Genomic DNA, 15,957 nt, shown 5'->3' with positions numbered 1-15,957 from the left:
AAGAAAATGTAAACTCCTAGCCTACTTCACTACAGGGACCACTCTCATTCTTCTTCTCCTTCTTCGTTTTCCTCTGTTACTCCCTCAAAAAATACAAATAATATATTAACCGCCACCGCTGCTTAAACTGAATTGTGCACTCCATGACCCCCTAGGAAAATACCTTTCCTGTTCAAATTAGAAAAATATGTCGGACAGGAACTGACGTGATTTTGTTGTTGCTTTTTTAAGGAAATGTACAAATTACAACAATTTCATCCGGATGTATACTAACACCCTTTTCTATTCCAATAGTTATCCTCTTTTAAAACGACAGCAGATGTGCAAACATGAATACAATGTTACTTCTAATGTCATCAGCGCTGCAATGAAATTCGTTGTGCTGTGGCTCTTGTAGTTTTATAGGCTTGATATCATTCATCATCTTAAGAGTTTAACTCTACTCAGTCTTCCTGTGTTACTAATTTCCTCTTCTACTACAAAATACAACTACAACCACACCTGCGTCTACAACTGTAATTCCTGTTACATCAACTACTGCTACTATCATAATTGCCATGATCCTTCTATTTCAAGTGCTGCTACAGACTCCAAAAAACAAGCACCTTTCTCATTACAACTAGCACTGCGAGAACGCTCTCAGCATTAAACCCATGCAACTATAAGTACCATACTGTCCTTCTTCTTCCTTCTGCAGCTGCCGCCCAACAAAAAAAGGAGCACTCAGACTGGAGACAATAAGCAATTCAGAATGAAAATTATCAATGAGTGGATATAATAACTTTCATAGTCACGCCCAACAAGTTCAAACGACATGTGAGCTTGAAAACACGTTTACAAAACAGACTGTAGATGCAGGGCATGCAGATAATGAATATCTAACTTATGGATACCATTCTACGATCACCCTTAGGTTAAATGATAATTTGCAAATTTTACGATAATATTTCACGTTACTCTCGTTGGTACCGTGTGCACCTGTTGTCATGGACATTGGTCAAGAGGTATTATCACTGTATCATTTTTTACTTGATAGTGAAGTCCCCTTCCTATCTTTTATTTTCGTTGTCTTGAAACCCGAACACGAAGCTTGCAGTGGTATGTCCAAACGTATTGAAAAAGTTTTCCTGAGTCGGTCCCATCCGCAGACACCTAACATACGTATTATGCACAAAGATGTACGCACCGGGCTGGATTCGAATCCAGGATCTCGTGTTTAAGGTCCAGAACGTTCATTGCTTATACTATAATATACACAAGGAGGCAAAGGGTTAATATAGAATAGACAATAATTATAAACAAAGAAATAATGTGAGTCATAACCATGCACAAGATTAACAGTCACACTGACAAAAAAAACCACTACATGATCAAGGCGAGTATTTTGTTCTCAGCCTGAGTAGAGAATCGCATTTTGCAATCTTTTTGCGATCTTGAAAAAGCATTATTATTGATAAGGTAAAGGGTGGGAAGTCAAAGACACCTTCTCAATGAGAAGATGAGAAGGAAATGGGATATAGGCCAGCTTCTAATCATCAATTTCAGGTTGTAGTTGTAGACATTTTAAAAAATGTACATAATTTCCCTAAGTCGGTATCTGGTGCACGCGGGTGTGAACGTGACAACCAATGACAACCGTCAATAGTTTGAATATTCAGCAGTTATGAAAACTCCCTATCATACGCTTTAGTTAAAAAAAAAAAAGTATACTAGATAAAGGTTACTATTACACAAAGAAATACATTATTTTGTCGACTCAGTACTTCGTCATTGGGTCAGCAAGGTGCAAGCTCTGCATATTTTATGACCTACTTTTATCAATACTTTTATAAATCCTTATTTTTTCAAGTCACAAAGTAAGTGTGTGTTTGTCCTTTATCTCACAAAAACTGATGAAATTGGCGTATCTTTGTTGAAGTGTTTGTATTATTGCTTGCCAGGTGGGAACAAAACACCTTGCCACGGCGGCATCAAAAAGTATAAATATTGCCAACTGACTGCAGCTCCTCATCAGATCTGCCTTGAAGATCGCCCTCTACTGACCTCTAGAAGAGTCTTCTCGACACCAGCGCAACCAGTTCGTCACCAGCTCACCTATAGTCGTCGAATTGCCAGGTGAGATTTTCTATTTTCCTTTCCTCATAATCTGCTATCATAGACAAGGCGTTCCCTCTTTACAACAGAGACAATTCAATTATTTTCATAGATGAACGATGAATAATAGACTACCAAGCATCTTCTAAGTTCTTGAGATGATTGTGAAAAGGAAATGCAGAATTTTACTTTTATGGAAACTGAAATTTTACTTGCAAAAAAAAAATAAGCTCCAAGTAGATAAGTTATACCCTCTCGATTATGCTGCATTTGGCCTTTTTTAGTTTAAAACATTCTTGGCAAGTCATTCGAAATTTCGCTCGACCACATTTTACATATTTACGTACAATTTTTAAACAATTGTGTTAGGGGTCGATAATAGTGTCAGACCCAGACTACATCTAAAAGTAGTATATTCTGCTTCATTGAGCAGAGTCATCTTGTAGGTATATTACTCTAAACGTATGTTTAACACCTGCAAATGCATAAAATATAGCACGTTATGTATGTAACCAAAACCTTAAAGACCTATAACTCTTGAACGATCTGTACAAATTAGGTCAAAATTTACTGACCTGCCCTGGTTTGTCTGAGTTATTTTGTTTTATGTCTGCCCTGAATCTACGATGAGGGTTAAATTTCCCCTTTATTTCATGTCCACCGCGATAAATCGTAATGCCTTATCTTGTAACACTTATATTCTTTGCAGTTGTTCCGAAAATATCCGTTATAATTCTCCTTCGCTTCTTGTTGTAAATGTCTAGGTTGGAGATGTTTAGATGATATGCAACTACTTTTGTTCCATTCCAATGATTATATCAATTTTGACTCATGCACTGTAATTCTGAATTACCGCTGGTCTGTTAATGACTGGCGATGAAAACAAGTTGCCACTGAATATTGCTGAAGTTATTCCTAAAGAGTACCAAATCGCGCACACATCTCCGTAGTATAATACATTGATGGAAATTTCAAACGAGTAATAAAACGCGTCATAATTTAAAGTCATAAATGTTGAACTCAGTCCCTCTCTCTGCTAGCCTTTTGCAAAGGCGGCTCGCAACGGATTCGCATACGGCGGGCCGTGGACTCGCTACTCTCGCAGCTCGCCGGTCACGCGCTGTGTGTGAGAGTCCATTGCTCTCTGTGTGCGTGTGCTGAAATTATAGCGAGCTGCTTTGCAAAAGGCTGTCTCTCTGCAGGAGCCTTTTTTATATCTGTGTTTAGAGACGAGTCTGGGAATGAACATGCCTGCTATCACTCAAACTCCTTCATACGAGTCTAGAGCCTCGGGGTCATCACACGAGCCCGGCACCCACGAGTCATACGGCCCACGAGCTTGACATTGACAAAAGTTCCATGAGTCATACAACCCACGAGTCATACAGCCCATGAGCTCGACAGTGGGAAAATAAGGCACACGAGACCGATACTGCGTATATAATAAGCCCCATGACTGTCGGTTCATGGGCCTTGTTGCCTAGTGTCAGACTCATAAGCCTGTTTTTTCCTAGTGTAGGACTCGTGGACCTTCATTGGCTATAGTGTCGGACGCATGGGCCTTATTTGCCTGGTGTCGATCTCATGGGCTGTATGACTCGTTGGTGTCGAATTCATGACGAGGGTCGTGTACCCCAGAGCCTCTTACACTATCCACCACACAGATCCCAGATGAAGGGACTCTATGTTATAATCAGCCAGTGCCCTGCTTTCGTGGACACAGGTTCTATAGGTTTTCGATGAAAGCTACATTCTTGAATTTGTACTCTCGTTGTCATTGTCTAGATGCAAACAATCATCACTTAAGCAGATATCGGTGTAGACACTGAAAAAGGAATTATGTATGCTAAGAAGTGTTTCAATCTACGACATTCTAATGATATGGGAAGTAATAACAATGAAAATGTCTCTCCCTCCCTATTATATCTTTATCTCTCTCTCAATCTCTTTCTTTCCCTCTCTCCATATCCCCCTCTCCCACCCATCCCCTCTCTTTCTCTCTTTTGCCTCGTGTGCAGACATCATGTTGACCTTCTTTGCAATCCTCCTCGTGGCAGCTGCCTCGGCCGAGCTCGCCCCGTTGTACCGCAACTCAGAGCCTATCCCAGGCAAATACATCATCAAGATCAGGGTAAGTTTGAAGAGCTAAAGATTATAATCCTTAATTTCCTCCTTCAGCGTTCATGGACAGGTGTTTCAGATTGCCATTTCTTCAGAAAAGGTAACATAAGTTCTCTTTGGTGTATATATCGGCCGTCGGTGATACTAAAGTTGTATGGAGTTATAAAAAAGGGTAGAGACCGTACAAGAGTAGTAACACATCAAACCTCCAATGTGAGTGACTGACGAGATTGTAGCTGTCTTTAACGAGCTCACAACTACATCTGTTTAGCGCAGAAAGTGACAAGTGTCAAGCCAAGAAATGAACGTGTAACAATACAGTATTGTTCTAGTTTTGTGAAGCGATGGTCGGTATGTAATATTCTTTACTCTCCTTATGTAGGAGGAAACACATTTCCCCCTAAGTTTTAACAAGTCTTGTATACAGTGTACAATGTAAATTTCTGTATCTGTGAACTATTAGTTTGCTGAAAAAAAGACTCTTCTCGTTAAACTACTCATTCCAATTTATTGAATGATACGTGTTTTATCCAGAAAGATATTCATGCATGGTAATGCGATCTTCCCTGTCATTGTCTGGAAATGCTCCCAGGATGAGTACAGTCTCGATGAAATCTCCTCAACTGTTCGCATCTCTGGTGGGCGTGTCGGAAACATTTGGCGCAACGTCCTGCATGGATTCGCTGCAGAGTTGGAGGAGCGTGTCCTGGAAGTTGTAAGTGAATTCTATCACCATCAAAGGGACTTCCATTTCTAACCCTTAGAAATGAATGACTAATCTTCACCATTTCTATATTGTTTTGAAATCCTCATTATATTAAGACTATTTCTATAGCTAAAGGAGTCCGCATGCTGAAATTTATATGTACCGTTTGTAGAATGTTCCTGTGTGTCGCTGTCTGAGCATATTTACTACACACGGCTTATGACGTTGTTCCCAATACCTTCTCTAAAAAGAGTAAATGTATTAGTACTATAATTATAGATCTTCATCTCCAGCTCCAACTGCTCATCGTTAAATATTTCGCTCTTCTTCTTTTTTTTTTTTTTACTTGAATTGAGGTGTATTTTCTCTCAAATTTAATTTATTCGCTTGTTCACTGGCAACATAATGTTGCAAGCAGTGGACAGTGATGATAATTCGTGTGGTTGTTGTTGTTGCTGTATGAGAAGTATAACTCAAGAATTTGATGATAATGACTCAATAAAGGGGGTGGGGAGAAAAAAAAGTACTTTCTCTGCCACTACAAAAGACTATTTGCAGATAGCGATTGTGGCTGTGTTCTGTTAGTTGGTGTTAGACGACGCCTTTCAGCTGTCAGCTCAGGCTCATCATGAGCGGCATCCTTTCGTTCCACACTTTTTGGTATATATTGGACACGTGTTAGCACTTATGTAAAATCCTGTAAAACTCTTTCTGTAGGTTCGGAGTCTGCCTGCCGTTGAGTACGTGGAAGAGGATGGAGTGTACCGTACTCAGGTCACGTGGGGTCTTGACCGTATCGATCAGAGGAGCCTCCCTCTAAACAACTACTACGGCCCACGAGGTACTCAACTCAACTTGACCTAGCATTTCTTCCAGGCTAGCAGATATAAAATAATCATCATGACATGTGGCCCCAATGCGAAACACCTTAGTTTGTAAATTTCAAATTCTTGTTTGGGGATTTGTCTTCATAATAGGCGTAAAAGGAAACTTCTACACACACCAGTTTCAACATTCAGTTTATACACTGCAAGTAGCGCACATGTCATGTACGTTGTGAGTTAGTCTTATCAATTCCCATGCATTCAATGCGGATATAAGCTGTAAGCATGGATTTGTGACAATCCAAATGGGTTTACGTATGTTGTAAGGTTAGATTAAAATTTCAGTAAGTTTCAGTGAGTTTTATATCTCCACTTGTACATGACATAAAATAAGTATAGCAATATCAAACATATTATTTGCAAGTCATGAAAATATAAACAAGATTTGACATTACAATTACATAATCACGTGAAATAATGAATAAACCTCATAACAGGTCTTTAAGTATACAGGTGGGGGAGGCTGTTATCAATAAGGAAATCGCTTGACTTGGACAATGGCCCCTGAACATATGTGCTTTCTTTCATTTTTTTTTTAAACTAAAGGGACGGAGCACACACGTAGAACAAATAACGTAAATCTTTGAAGTATTTTAAATGTCATTTGACCAAAAAGGACAACACAAGGTGGAATGTATAAAGACGAAAAAAAAAAAAAAACACCGAAAATAAAGGGACCCGAATAGGAAGAGAAGAAAAGCGATGAGATATAGTGTTCAGGAGTTGGGAGCTAACAAAAGCGTTAGCTAACAAAAATCAGCATGGATGCAAAATTTCTCAAAACTGTGTTTATCTAGTGGTAGGGTTTCTCTCTTCTTCAGTAAAAGTGAGGCAATCTACCTGATATCATTAGACGGCCAAACTTCAACAGAAGTTAGAGGTATAATATCGGAAACTTGAATGTTCAGACTTTTGAGGTAACGGGAAACAAATTGCATGGATATTCATTGTCCTTCAGGCTATCATGGATCTTCTAAATGTTTTGTCTTCTACAGGAACCGGCAGTGGCTACACTGTCTGGGTGATTGATACTGGGGTCCGAGATACCCACAATGAATTCGGAGGTCGTGCCGATCAGGTCGTCAACTATGCCGGCGGTAGCAATGTAAGTAGGACGGTCATTGGCGAAACATGTCTTCATTATGATAATGACCATGGGTACAAGGGGGGGGGGTGATTGATGGAAAATTTACAGTTTATCAACCAAATCGTATATATGATGCGATTTCCTCATGTAATTCGTATTTATTCTGCATAAAAAGGTATCTATATGAAGCTGCATAATCATATTTGTATGGGTGGATGTGTGGTAAGAGGCACATTGTGGGGGGTATACTTTGTGTTTCGCTTTTTAGTCAACACTCTAGGTTTAAAATTTGAAATTTTGGGAGTATTGTCTGTGGGAGAAAACAGCCAACGCGATACTCCCAATAGGTACCTATTTGCGAATTTCGCTGTGTGTGTGTTTGTGTCCGTGTTTGTGTGTGTGTTTAAGTGTGTGTGTGTATGTGTGCGTGTGTGCATGTGTGTGGTTGTGTGTGGTTGTGTCTGTACCTTACATGTCCTTACATACTTGAAAAATAAACATCCTTGATATTGTAATCTTCTCTTACTGACTCCAGGATGACTGCAATGGACACGGCACTCACTGTGCAGGAACGGTTGGATCCAACACCTATGGCGTCGCTACAAAGGTCTCCATAAAGGGAGTGAAGGTGCTTAACTGTTTGGGATCTGGAAGCAACAGTGGCGTCATCAGCGGTAAATCAAATCGTTGCTTCCTCCTCAGCCTCACTTACTTTCTTCTATTATCATAATATGTCTCGACTGTCCCCAGTGTCAAGAAACTAAACTAAAGTCACTTCATAGCACATTGGCATCATGATATAGTCTGTCTATAGTCCTCCATCAATATTTATGCCAATATCTTTAGCCTTCGCAACTTTGTACTTAAAGAAAGTGTCAAGAAAGATTGCATAGGTGAATGTTCAATATAAAGAAAATGGGAAAGAGTTATCGTATTGAATGACACCGTCAGTATATTACGGCATGTAATCAAGCCATCTGTGGAGCTGCCATCACCACAACTTTGACACAAAAGAGGTTTTTTTTTGTTTTTTTTTTAATGAAAAAATCGATGCTTTCTGTTTCTCCAGGGGTGGACTACGTTAGGGCAAATGCTGGAAGCAAGGACGTTGCGTCCATGTCACTTGGAGGCGGTATATCCACAGCTCTCGACACTGCTGTCAAAAACCTGATCAGCTCTGGAGTCCCCACGGCTGTGGCTGCGGGCAACGATGACGCAAACGCCTGCTATTCATCACCTGCTCGTGCCTCAACCGTAAGAAGCGCGATTTTCCATCAAAATCATAGTCCATAGTTCAGTCCACTGAAGCAGAATACCACTTACAATGATTGCCAATGCACGCTTTTGTAAGCTGCCAAAGCCACGGTTTAGCAAGGTCTTTGCTCATTGCAACAGACTTCCATTCGTAGTCATGTCATTTATTGGTGTAGAGGTGCAGAACCCATAAATTTTTAGATTGAGGGTTTAGGCATCATTATCAACATGGGATATGAACATTTAAGTTCCGTCAAAAGAAAGAAAAAAATACTTGAGCAGTGTGGCTAAGGTTGACTTGTTCTTTTTTCCTCTGTGACAAATCGCAGGCTATCACTGTGGGTGCCACCGACAGTAGCGACAAACGATCTTCCTTCTCTAACTACGGTTCCTGTCTCGACATCTTCGCTCCTGGAACCAGTATCACTTCCACGTGGCACACCAGCAACTCTGCCACCAGGACCATCAGCGGAACGTCTATGGCTTGCCCACATGTTGCAGGTACGATCACCCACAAAAACTACAAAACAAGTCGATGACAGACTCTTAGATCTAATTGTATCAATTCCATGCAACCTAGGATGTACTGTCACGTCACGTTAGTATCTGAAAATGGTCATCGAATAAGGCTGATAGCTATCAATACAGATATAATTATTATTACGTGGTTATATATATATATATATATATATATATATATATTTTTTTTTCTACATACTTAGGATTGCTCTCTCGAAGTATAGGTTGTTGTTGCCTAATGTTTTCAATGAATATCGTTATCCTGTGTTCTCGGCGAATGGTATACGTTGAGTGTGTTTTAGTGCAATGGGTGCTATGTGTTGGCTAATGTAGAGTTGGGGTCGAGTTCCATACCCCTTCCTATTGTAATCTAAAGGCTTATTTATATTTGTCACAATCAACATCCCATATGGGTTGTATATACACGGCTAAATACATGCCGATGACGTAACAGTATTTATTTCTGATATACTGCGAACGACTACTACCATTGGTATAGTAGTGTATACATTCTCATTCTATTGCTTCTACCCCGTCACTGCTTGTTATTATTTTTTTTTACTAATAGCCCTACTGCTAATAATTTCGGTTGCTTTTTCTACCCCTGGTAGCCTACTTCTACTTCTAATTTAGCTTTACTGGCTATGTTTGTTCCTGAAGACTGACATATCGCATTCTACGATTTGCAGAATATGAGCTGACGATGCCTTCAGTTTCGCAAAGTGATTAAGAAAACAGACTGTGTTTCAAACCCTCTCACACACACTGATTGCTGCTATAGGCTTCTTGAAAAGCACATGATTGATGTAGAGTGATTTTAACATTATACCCATGGAAATGGTTTCAAGTGCACAGGGAGATAGCCTCTAATTCGTTTGCTTGATATTTTAGGAGCCATCACTCTGTATTCGAAGAGTACATCATCTATGCTTGCTAACACAAGCAACAATAAGATCTCAGACGTTGGATCAGGATCTCCCAACAAGCTGCTGTATGTGTAGGTATGTATGACACCTTTCATACGTGTACATTTATGTACATCGACTGGGAAGGGTGCTTTTCGAACTTTCTACGTAAGTCACCCAAAATAGCCAATGATTGCTTACATTTGAATAGAAAACTAGAGATACACAGGATGCCAATTCAAACAGAACAGGAAAGATTGCATTAAAATCTGACATAGACAGTGTAAGTGACATTTGAAATTTCACGTTTTCATGGAACAGTGCTATCGGCAGCAAGCACAATATACATAATATACCAGGAACGTGAGGAGATGATGTCATACCCTGACAATTCTCATATTGACTTGTTTACAAAAATTATTATTAAAATTTATGATCATAGTTGACGGTTTACCCGCTACAACCATTTTCCTTTAAAATTCACTGAATTATTAGATCATTTCAACCTGTAATCTAATTTGCCGTAAGCCATGTGTGAAGCTACCCATTTTTTCACTTGTAGTATGCAAGTCTACGGTGTCAACATCGCCACCGCAGCTAATTTGCATTGTGGTTGCAATCGACTTTTCTGTTTGGCGAAAATATGTGAAACATCGAATTTTCATGACTTTCTTATCTTACCCTATCCGATTTCCATGCGCTTCTCGTACAACGTTTGTTTGATTCGACTTGTAATTTTATTGATATTATGTTGGACGTGGAGTGGATTTTTACTTAGATCAACGCTATCGTTTATTTCTCTCTAAATGACGTAGGTTAAGGGAGAGCTTCCTTTCAGACCAAGGCGTGACGTAGCCACGACTCGTCTCCAATTGGTCTTCAAGCAGACGATCTGATGAGATTACAACGAATTTTATGACATCTAATTTATCGATAATCATCATCATTGACTTGAATGTTACTTCGCGAAAAAAGAAATCGCATTGGATTTCTTTCAGGTGTACTTTTCAGTAGCGTTTACTTTGTAAAAATTCATGGCCGTGCATTCGTTGTATCAATATAAACCAGAAATTGGTTTTATTTGAAAATTTGATAACATACACTGGGTCACAAAGAAATATATTCAGATAGATTCTGAATTATCTCAGTTAGAAGAATTAGGAATATGAAATATTAATGTTTTCAGACATTGTCAACAAGTTGACAGTCTTACAGCAAAGTTACACCTCTTGAAACGAGATATGAAAAAAAAAATCCCTGTCTCAAACTAATGATCAAACAGATACAATTAAATACATGATCTTCCATGATGGACGAAAGGCGATTGGATAGCAGGTCATAGTTATTTCAGATGTGATTAACACAATGGTTTAGCGAAATCACGATTGTTGTCTGAGACGTTGATGAATGGTGACATCCTTGTAATTGATTAAAGCTGAGCAATGTGATGATGGGTATGACGTTTGCTCTCCAATAAAGACATCTGCAAGATAATATCGATCTGGTCTGTTGACTTGTACTCATTTCTTGAAAAAGGTTGAAGGAATATTGATATGAAGAAATCATTTTTCCCTTCGATCATTACAATATTTGTATCGCATCGTCCTAATACTAATGCTGATGAAAATGTGTATGAGAGGAAAAAATGGCCAGGTCGAAAATCCAAAGTGCACTGAGATTCCAGCAAGCACATTATTAACTTTTTTGCATGTGTGTGGTTATGTGTGTGTGCGCTCGCGTGTGTGTGTGTGTGTGTGTGTGTGTGTGTGTGTGTGTGTGCGTGTGTGTGTGTGTGTGTGTGTGTGTGTCTGTGTGTCTGTGTGTGCGTTTTGTTAGTGAGAGCGAGAGAGAGCGAGAGAGAGTGGGAGGCAGTCACGGAAGGGGAATTTCTGTAGCTAACCGGGGGGCCGGAAGCTAAAAATAGAGGTCGAGTTCCACTCCCTCTACATGCTTATTTTCAAGTTTTTTTTAAATATTGTAACAAACAACATTCCACTGGTCTACCTCAAAAAATTTGTTGCGAAAGTCTCCAAATCCAAGATTGCGTCCAAGATGGCCGCCATATTTACTGAATTTGCTATTTCAGAGATAGAATCTGATAGAAACATCAGATTTCAACAAATTTGATGTCATATGAAAGATAATAAAATTTTCTACAAGTTGATACCATTTTCGTTGGTTATTGTGATAACTGGGTTGAGATTTTAAGGAAAAAACACTCATTTTTTGATATTTTTCTGAAAAAAGGAAAATCATGAAAATGTTTGATTCAGCATAAATCAGAGAAAGACAAAAGGATTATTTTGAAACGTTTCAAGAATTTTGTTCGACATATAATTAATATTTGGAGAAAATAAGGCGTCAGTACCATTTTTGGCTCAGAGGTAATAATGTCTCAAACTTGAAAGTTCACTGTGTAAAAATGGCCACTTTAGTTGTGACAAGACCGTGTTAGTCGTAAAAGAAGTCTGCGCGCGCCAAGACTACTACTCGCAACACTGGAACTGGCGTTTATAGCAGTGCCAGTGGTGCGTGTAGTAGTCTTGGCAAACGCAGACTTTTTCTTTGACAAACAAGGGCTTGTGCCTGCAAAATAACTTTTCTTACCAAGTGGTAGCTCAGGTGACGCTGATCACTATCATTTCAAAGTAGATTGTTCTGAAGCAGTTGAGATGAAGCAAAAAATATTTTTCAAATAGAGGTAAATGCTTGAAACTTAGCACTAATCTTGTTATAAATAGTTTAAGACGGAATTTAGATCAACCACTCAAAAAAAAAAAATCAAGATGACAGCCATCAAAGTTGACATAGTGTATTGCGCCAAATTAAATGTATTATTTCGATTTTGATACAATTTTGTCTGTTGTGCTATCTATTTATATGTTTTTATATATTTTGAACTTTGTAATTTTATGTATTTGTGTATTTTAAACCGTCTTAGGTTTTTATGGAGACATTTCTGAAACCAGTGATATTCTACTCTCCGAAAAAGAAAAAATAATCACTTTTGAAGGAGTGAATAACAGAAAACAGTGAATTCAGAGTGAAACTGGAGTGAATTTTGAGTGAAAAAGTTCATTTTCACTCATTTTAGAGTGACCTTAGGGATCACTCGTCACTCTTCGAGTGATCCCTGAGGTCACTCTAAAATGAATGAAAATGAACATTTTTCACTCTCGAGTGATCCTGATATCTAATACGGGAAAGCATCTAAAAAAAAAATACTGAATATCACAAAACATGCATTTTACAGAACGGAATTATCTTGAGAGCTATAATGTTTGAAAATAAACAAATTGGGTTTCTTATTGACTTTTTCTATTCTACTTTGCCAATTTCATGACTCTCCCATACCTGCCAGCGCTGAAACCCCAAAGTGGTGACAATCAAGAAATTTTCAAATAGGAATATTCCTGAGTTTCCTTTTCATTCTTTTTCACTCTTCTATTTTTTTTTTCAAGAATAGGAAGACAAGCACACGTTCATGTATATGTGAGATTTTATATCAATTTATTTCCCTCTTCATTATAAACACGTTGCAGATAAACGCAGAAATTCATTCATATCCAACAAGACATGAAATTGATGTACACTATGTAACCCCAAACACTATTAGCCCTTTAATCCATAATACATCCTGGCTCAGATATTTGGAATAAACTACCAGATGAATTACGTAACAGTCAAGAAAATGTTGATCAAACAGTACCAGTGTTATCCTATGTAGAAACCCTAGGTTATTCATTTTTCGTTTCTCACTTTATCTACATTCAGAAAAAAGAAAGAAAAAGAAAAGATAAGAAAAGGAAATAAACACTTTTGAATTCAGAAAAAAAGATAGACTTTATTGTTCCAGTCCTTGTGGGATTTATTTAAAAGACAAGTTCACCTTCATTAACATAAAGGATTGAGAGAATGCAGCAATATTAGTAGAACACATCAGTGAAAGTTTGAGGAAAATTGGACAATCGATGAAAAAGTCATGAATTTTTAAAATTTTTGTGTTGGAACCGCTGGATGAGGAGACTACTAAGGCTCGGGATGTCATATGAGTACAACAGTACATGTATAAAGAAAATGTAAAGAAAATTCAACATGTTTTCACTTTTTTCGCATAATAAAAGAGCACTTGACTAGCCTCTTTCTAAAGGCATTGGGAATAATATTACCCATAACTATGTCAGTAACGAGTTAAGGGAATGTGTACTTTTTTCAAAAGATGAAATTTTGTGAAATTCCCCTTATATTTTCTTTATATTGTTGTACGCATGTGACATCATACACTGCAGTAGTCTTCTCATCCAGCGGTGACTGCACAAAAACTTCAAAAATTCATAACTTTTGAACGGATTGTCCGATTTTCCTCAAACTTTCATTGATGTGTTCTACTTTCGTCGCTGGGGTGACAAGACCTTGTATCTCAAATTTTGGTGAAAATGACTTTTTTGCATTAGTGGTCAAATAATCTGTTAAGTGATGTCCCCTGTCCAAATCCCAGCTGTCTTACCCCAAAAATGAAGCCACCACGGCATGTCAAAGGAACGGCTATCCCATTCAGTATAGTGCTTTGGCCGCCATGTTTTTTGGCTCTCCTGAACATTTGACATTTTTGAGATACGAGGTCTTGTCGCCCCAGCGACGTTATATTGCTACATTCTCTCAATCCTTATGTTAATGAAGGGGAACTTGTCCTTGAGTACATTATATCTATTGTTGTGTAAAAAATTTTGCTTCAGAATGGTCTCATATTCAAGTAATGTATAGTTTAATGTTTCCAGGTTAGCATGCCTGTATAGTGACGGGGCGATCGTTAGCGATCGCCCCGTTGCGAGAAGAGATTTTCTAGCACGCAGGAGAATTTTCGTGTCATCTGCGGGCATTCTACGAGCATAATACAGGTGTTTTGCTGGCAGCGTGGAGCGAGCTATACCAGAAAAATTGCGTCCAGCTGGAAATGGAGACGTCTCCGCGATGTCTCTTTCATAGTCGCGGCCACGTCGTGGAGATCAGTGTTGTCTCAGTGTTGTCTGCGAAGTCTCCGAAACGTCTCCGCGACCTTGCGCAGACCCATGGCGACCTTCATGCGACGATGTGGAAACGTGGAAATGAAGCAGGGCTCGGCCGCGGCCGAGCCTCGCACTTTAAACGGGGTCCTGGATGTCGCCCTTGAGTCGCCTCCTTCGTGTCCTTAGTGAGAGAGCAAGCTATTTCTGGTTTTTCGAGTTACACAAATCGCGGCAGTCGGGGAGACGTCTCCTCTATTTTAGTGAGTGTATTACTGTAATACATATCAATATGTATATATATATATATATATATATATATATATATATATATATATATATATAATGTAGGCTACGCACACACACACACACACACACACATATATATATATATATATATTATACAAATAATGAATGTTTAGGAGTGCAGTGGACAGAATATTTCATGAGGTGAAAGATGAAATGATCCATTCAACGAGGCGCAGCCGAGTTGAATGGATCAAAAATTTCATCTTTCACCGAATGAAATATTCTGTCCATTGCACGAATGAAAAACATTTATTATTTGTTTTATATAACGCCTAGAAGAGATCCTTGTCCTTTCATGTTTTATTAACTTAGAAACAAGAGAGAATCTGAGATCGCGAGAGTGCTCACTGGGCGCTTCACGCTATGTAGCGCGCTGTCGCATACATACACTGTACGCGGGCTCTCAGTGAGCATGCAATGGAGCAACTGGTATGGATCCAAAATTGCACGGTAAATGGAACCACAATTGCACGGATGATGACGTCATAGTGAAATGGACCGAATAATCAATGTCAAACAACCAATCAATTACAAAGATCTCTTCAGGCGTTTTATATATATATATATATATATATATATATATATATATATATATATATATATATATTACATGTTCAAGTTTAGTCCGTTGCTGTCACTATAAATAATAATTATACATTATAAAGATACATTTACATTTCTCCCCTCCCGCTGACGAACGCACTCATTATACACACGCAAAACGTTTGATTATAGCCTTGTTCGAACTCTGTTGTTGTTTTTTTATGCATATATCATTATAGCAGCATTAATAATTAGTAGGAGAAACATTCTCCCCTCCCCTCCCCCCCCCCCCTCCCCCTCCACGTATTCAAGAAAATAGTGCAAGTTAACAAGGCAGATTGATCCAACAGCCTGTGTACTGAGACGCCATTATTGGTGTGTACATGCACATCACACTATTACATTACAACTCTGGAATTATTGTAAGGATCAATTACAATTTTAAAGCCACTATTATTTTTCCACGTCACCATTTTACCAATGCCTCAAACGACAATCGGGATTTCGTCAAGCCATGAAATTCACAAGTGCT

At 38.6% G+C, this 15,957-nt stretch overlaps 1 protein-coding gene across 1 annotated transcript; it reads left to right on the top strand.

Annotated features, from left to right (window-relative positions):
* Nucleotides 1-5,140: 5,140 nt before the first annotated feature.
* On the top strand, nt 5,141-9,666 carry LOC140227672 (aqualysin-1-like). The gene is made up of 7 exons (XM_072308087.1): nt 5,141-5,173; nt 5,639-5,762; nt 6,801-6,910; nt 7,428-7,566; nt 7,962-8,146; nt 8,476-8,647; nt 9,557-9,666. Exons 1-7 carry the CDS (start codon nt 5,141-5,143, stop codon nt 9,664-9,666), a joined length of 873 nt encoding a protein of 290 aa, XP_072164188.1.
* The last annotated feature ends 6,291 nt before the right edge of the window (nt 9,667-15,957 follow it).

The sequence above is a fragment of the Diadema setosum genome, chromosome 4 (genome assembly GCF_964275005.1).
Source record: "Diadema setosum chromosome 4, eeDiaSeto1, whole genome shotgun sequence".
Classification (NCBI taxonomy): domain Eukaryota; kingdom Metazoa; phylum Echinodermata; class Echinoidea; order Diadematoida; family Diadematidae; genus Diadema; species Diadema setosum.
This window is presented reverse-complemented; position numbering and strand designations above follow the sequence as displayed.

Excerpts from the sequence above, each read along its gene's own strand:
- LOC140227672 (XM_072308087.1), top strand. The coding sequence starts at position 5,141 with ATGACGTTGTTCCCAATACCTTCTCTAAAAAGA. Across the intron at positions 5,763-6,800 it reads CAACTACTACGGCCCACGAG|GAACCGGCAGTGGCTACACT; the intron begins GTACTCAACTCA and ends TGTCTTCTACAG. Across the intron at positions 8,147-8,475 it reads CACCTGCTCGTGCCTCAACC|GCTATCACTGTGGGTGCCAC; the intron begins GTAAGAAGCGCG and ends GACAAATCGCAG.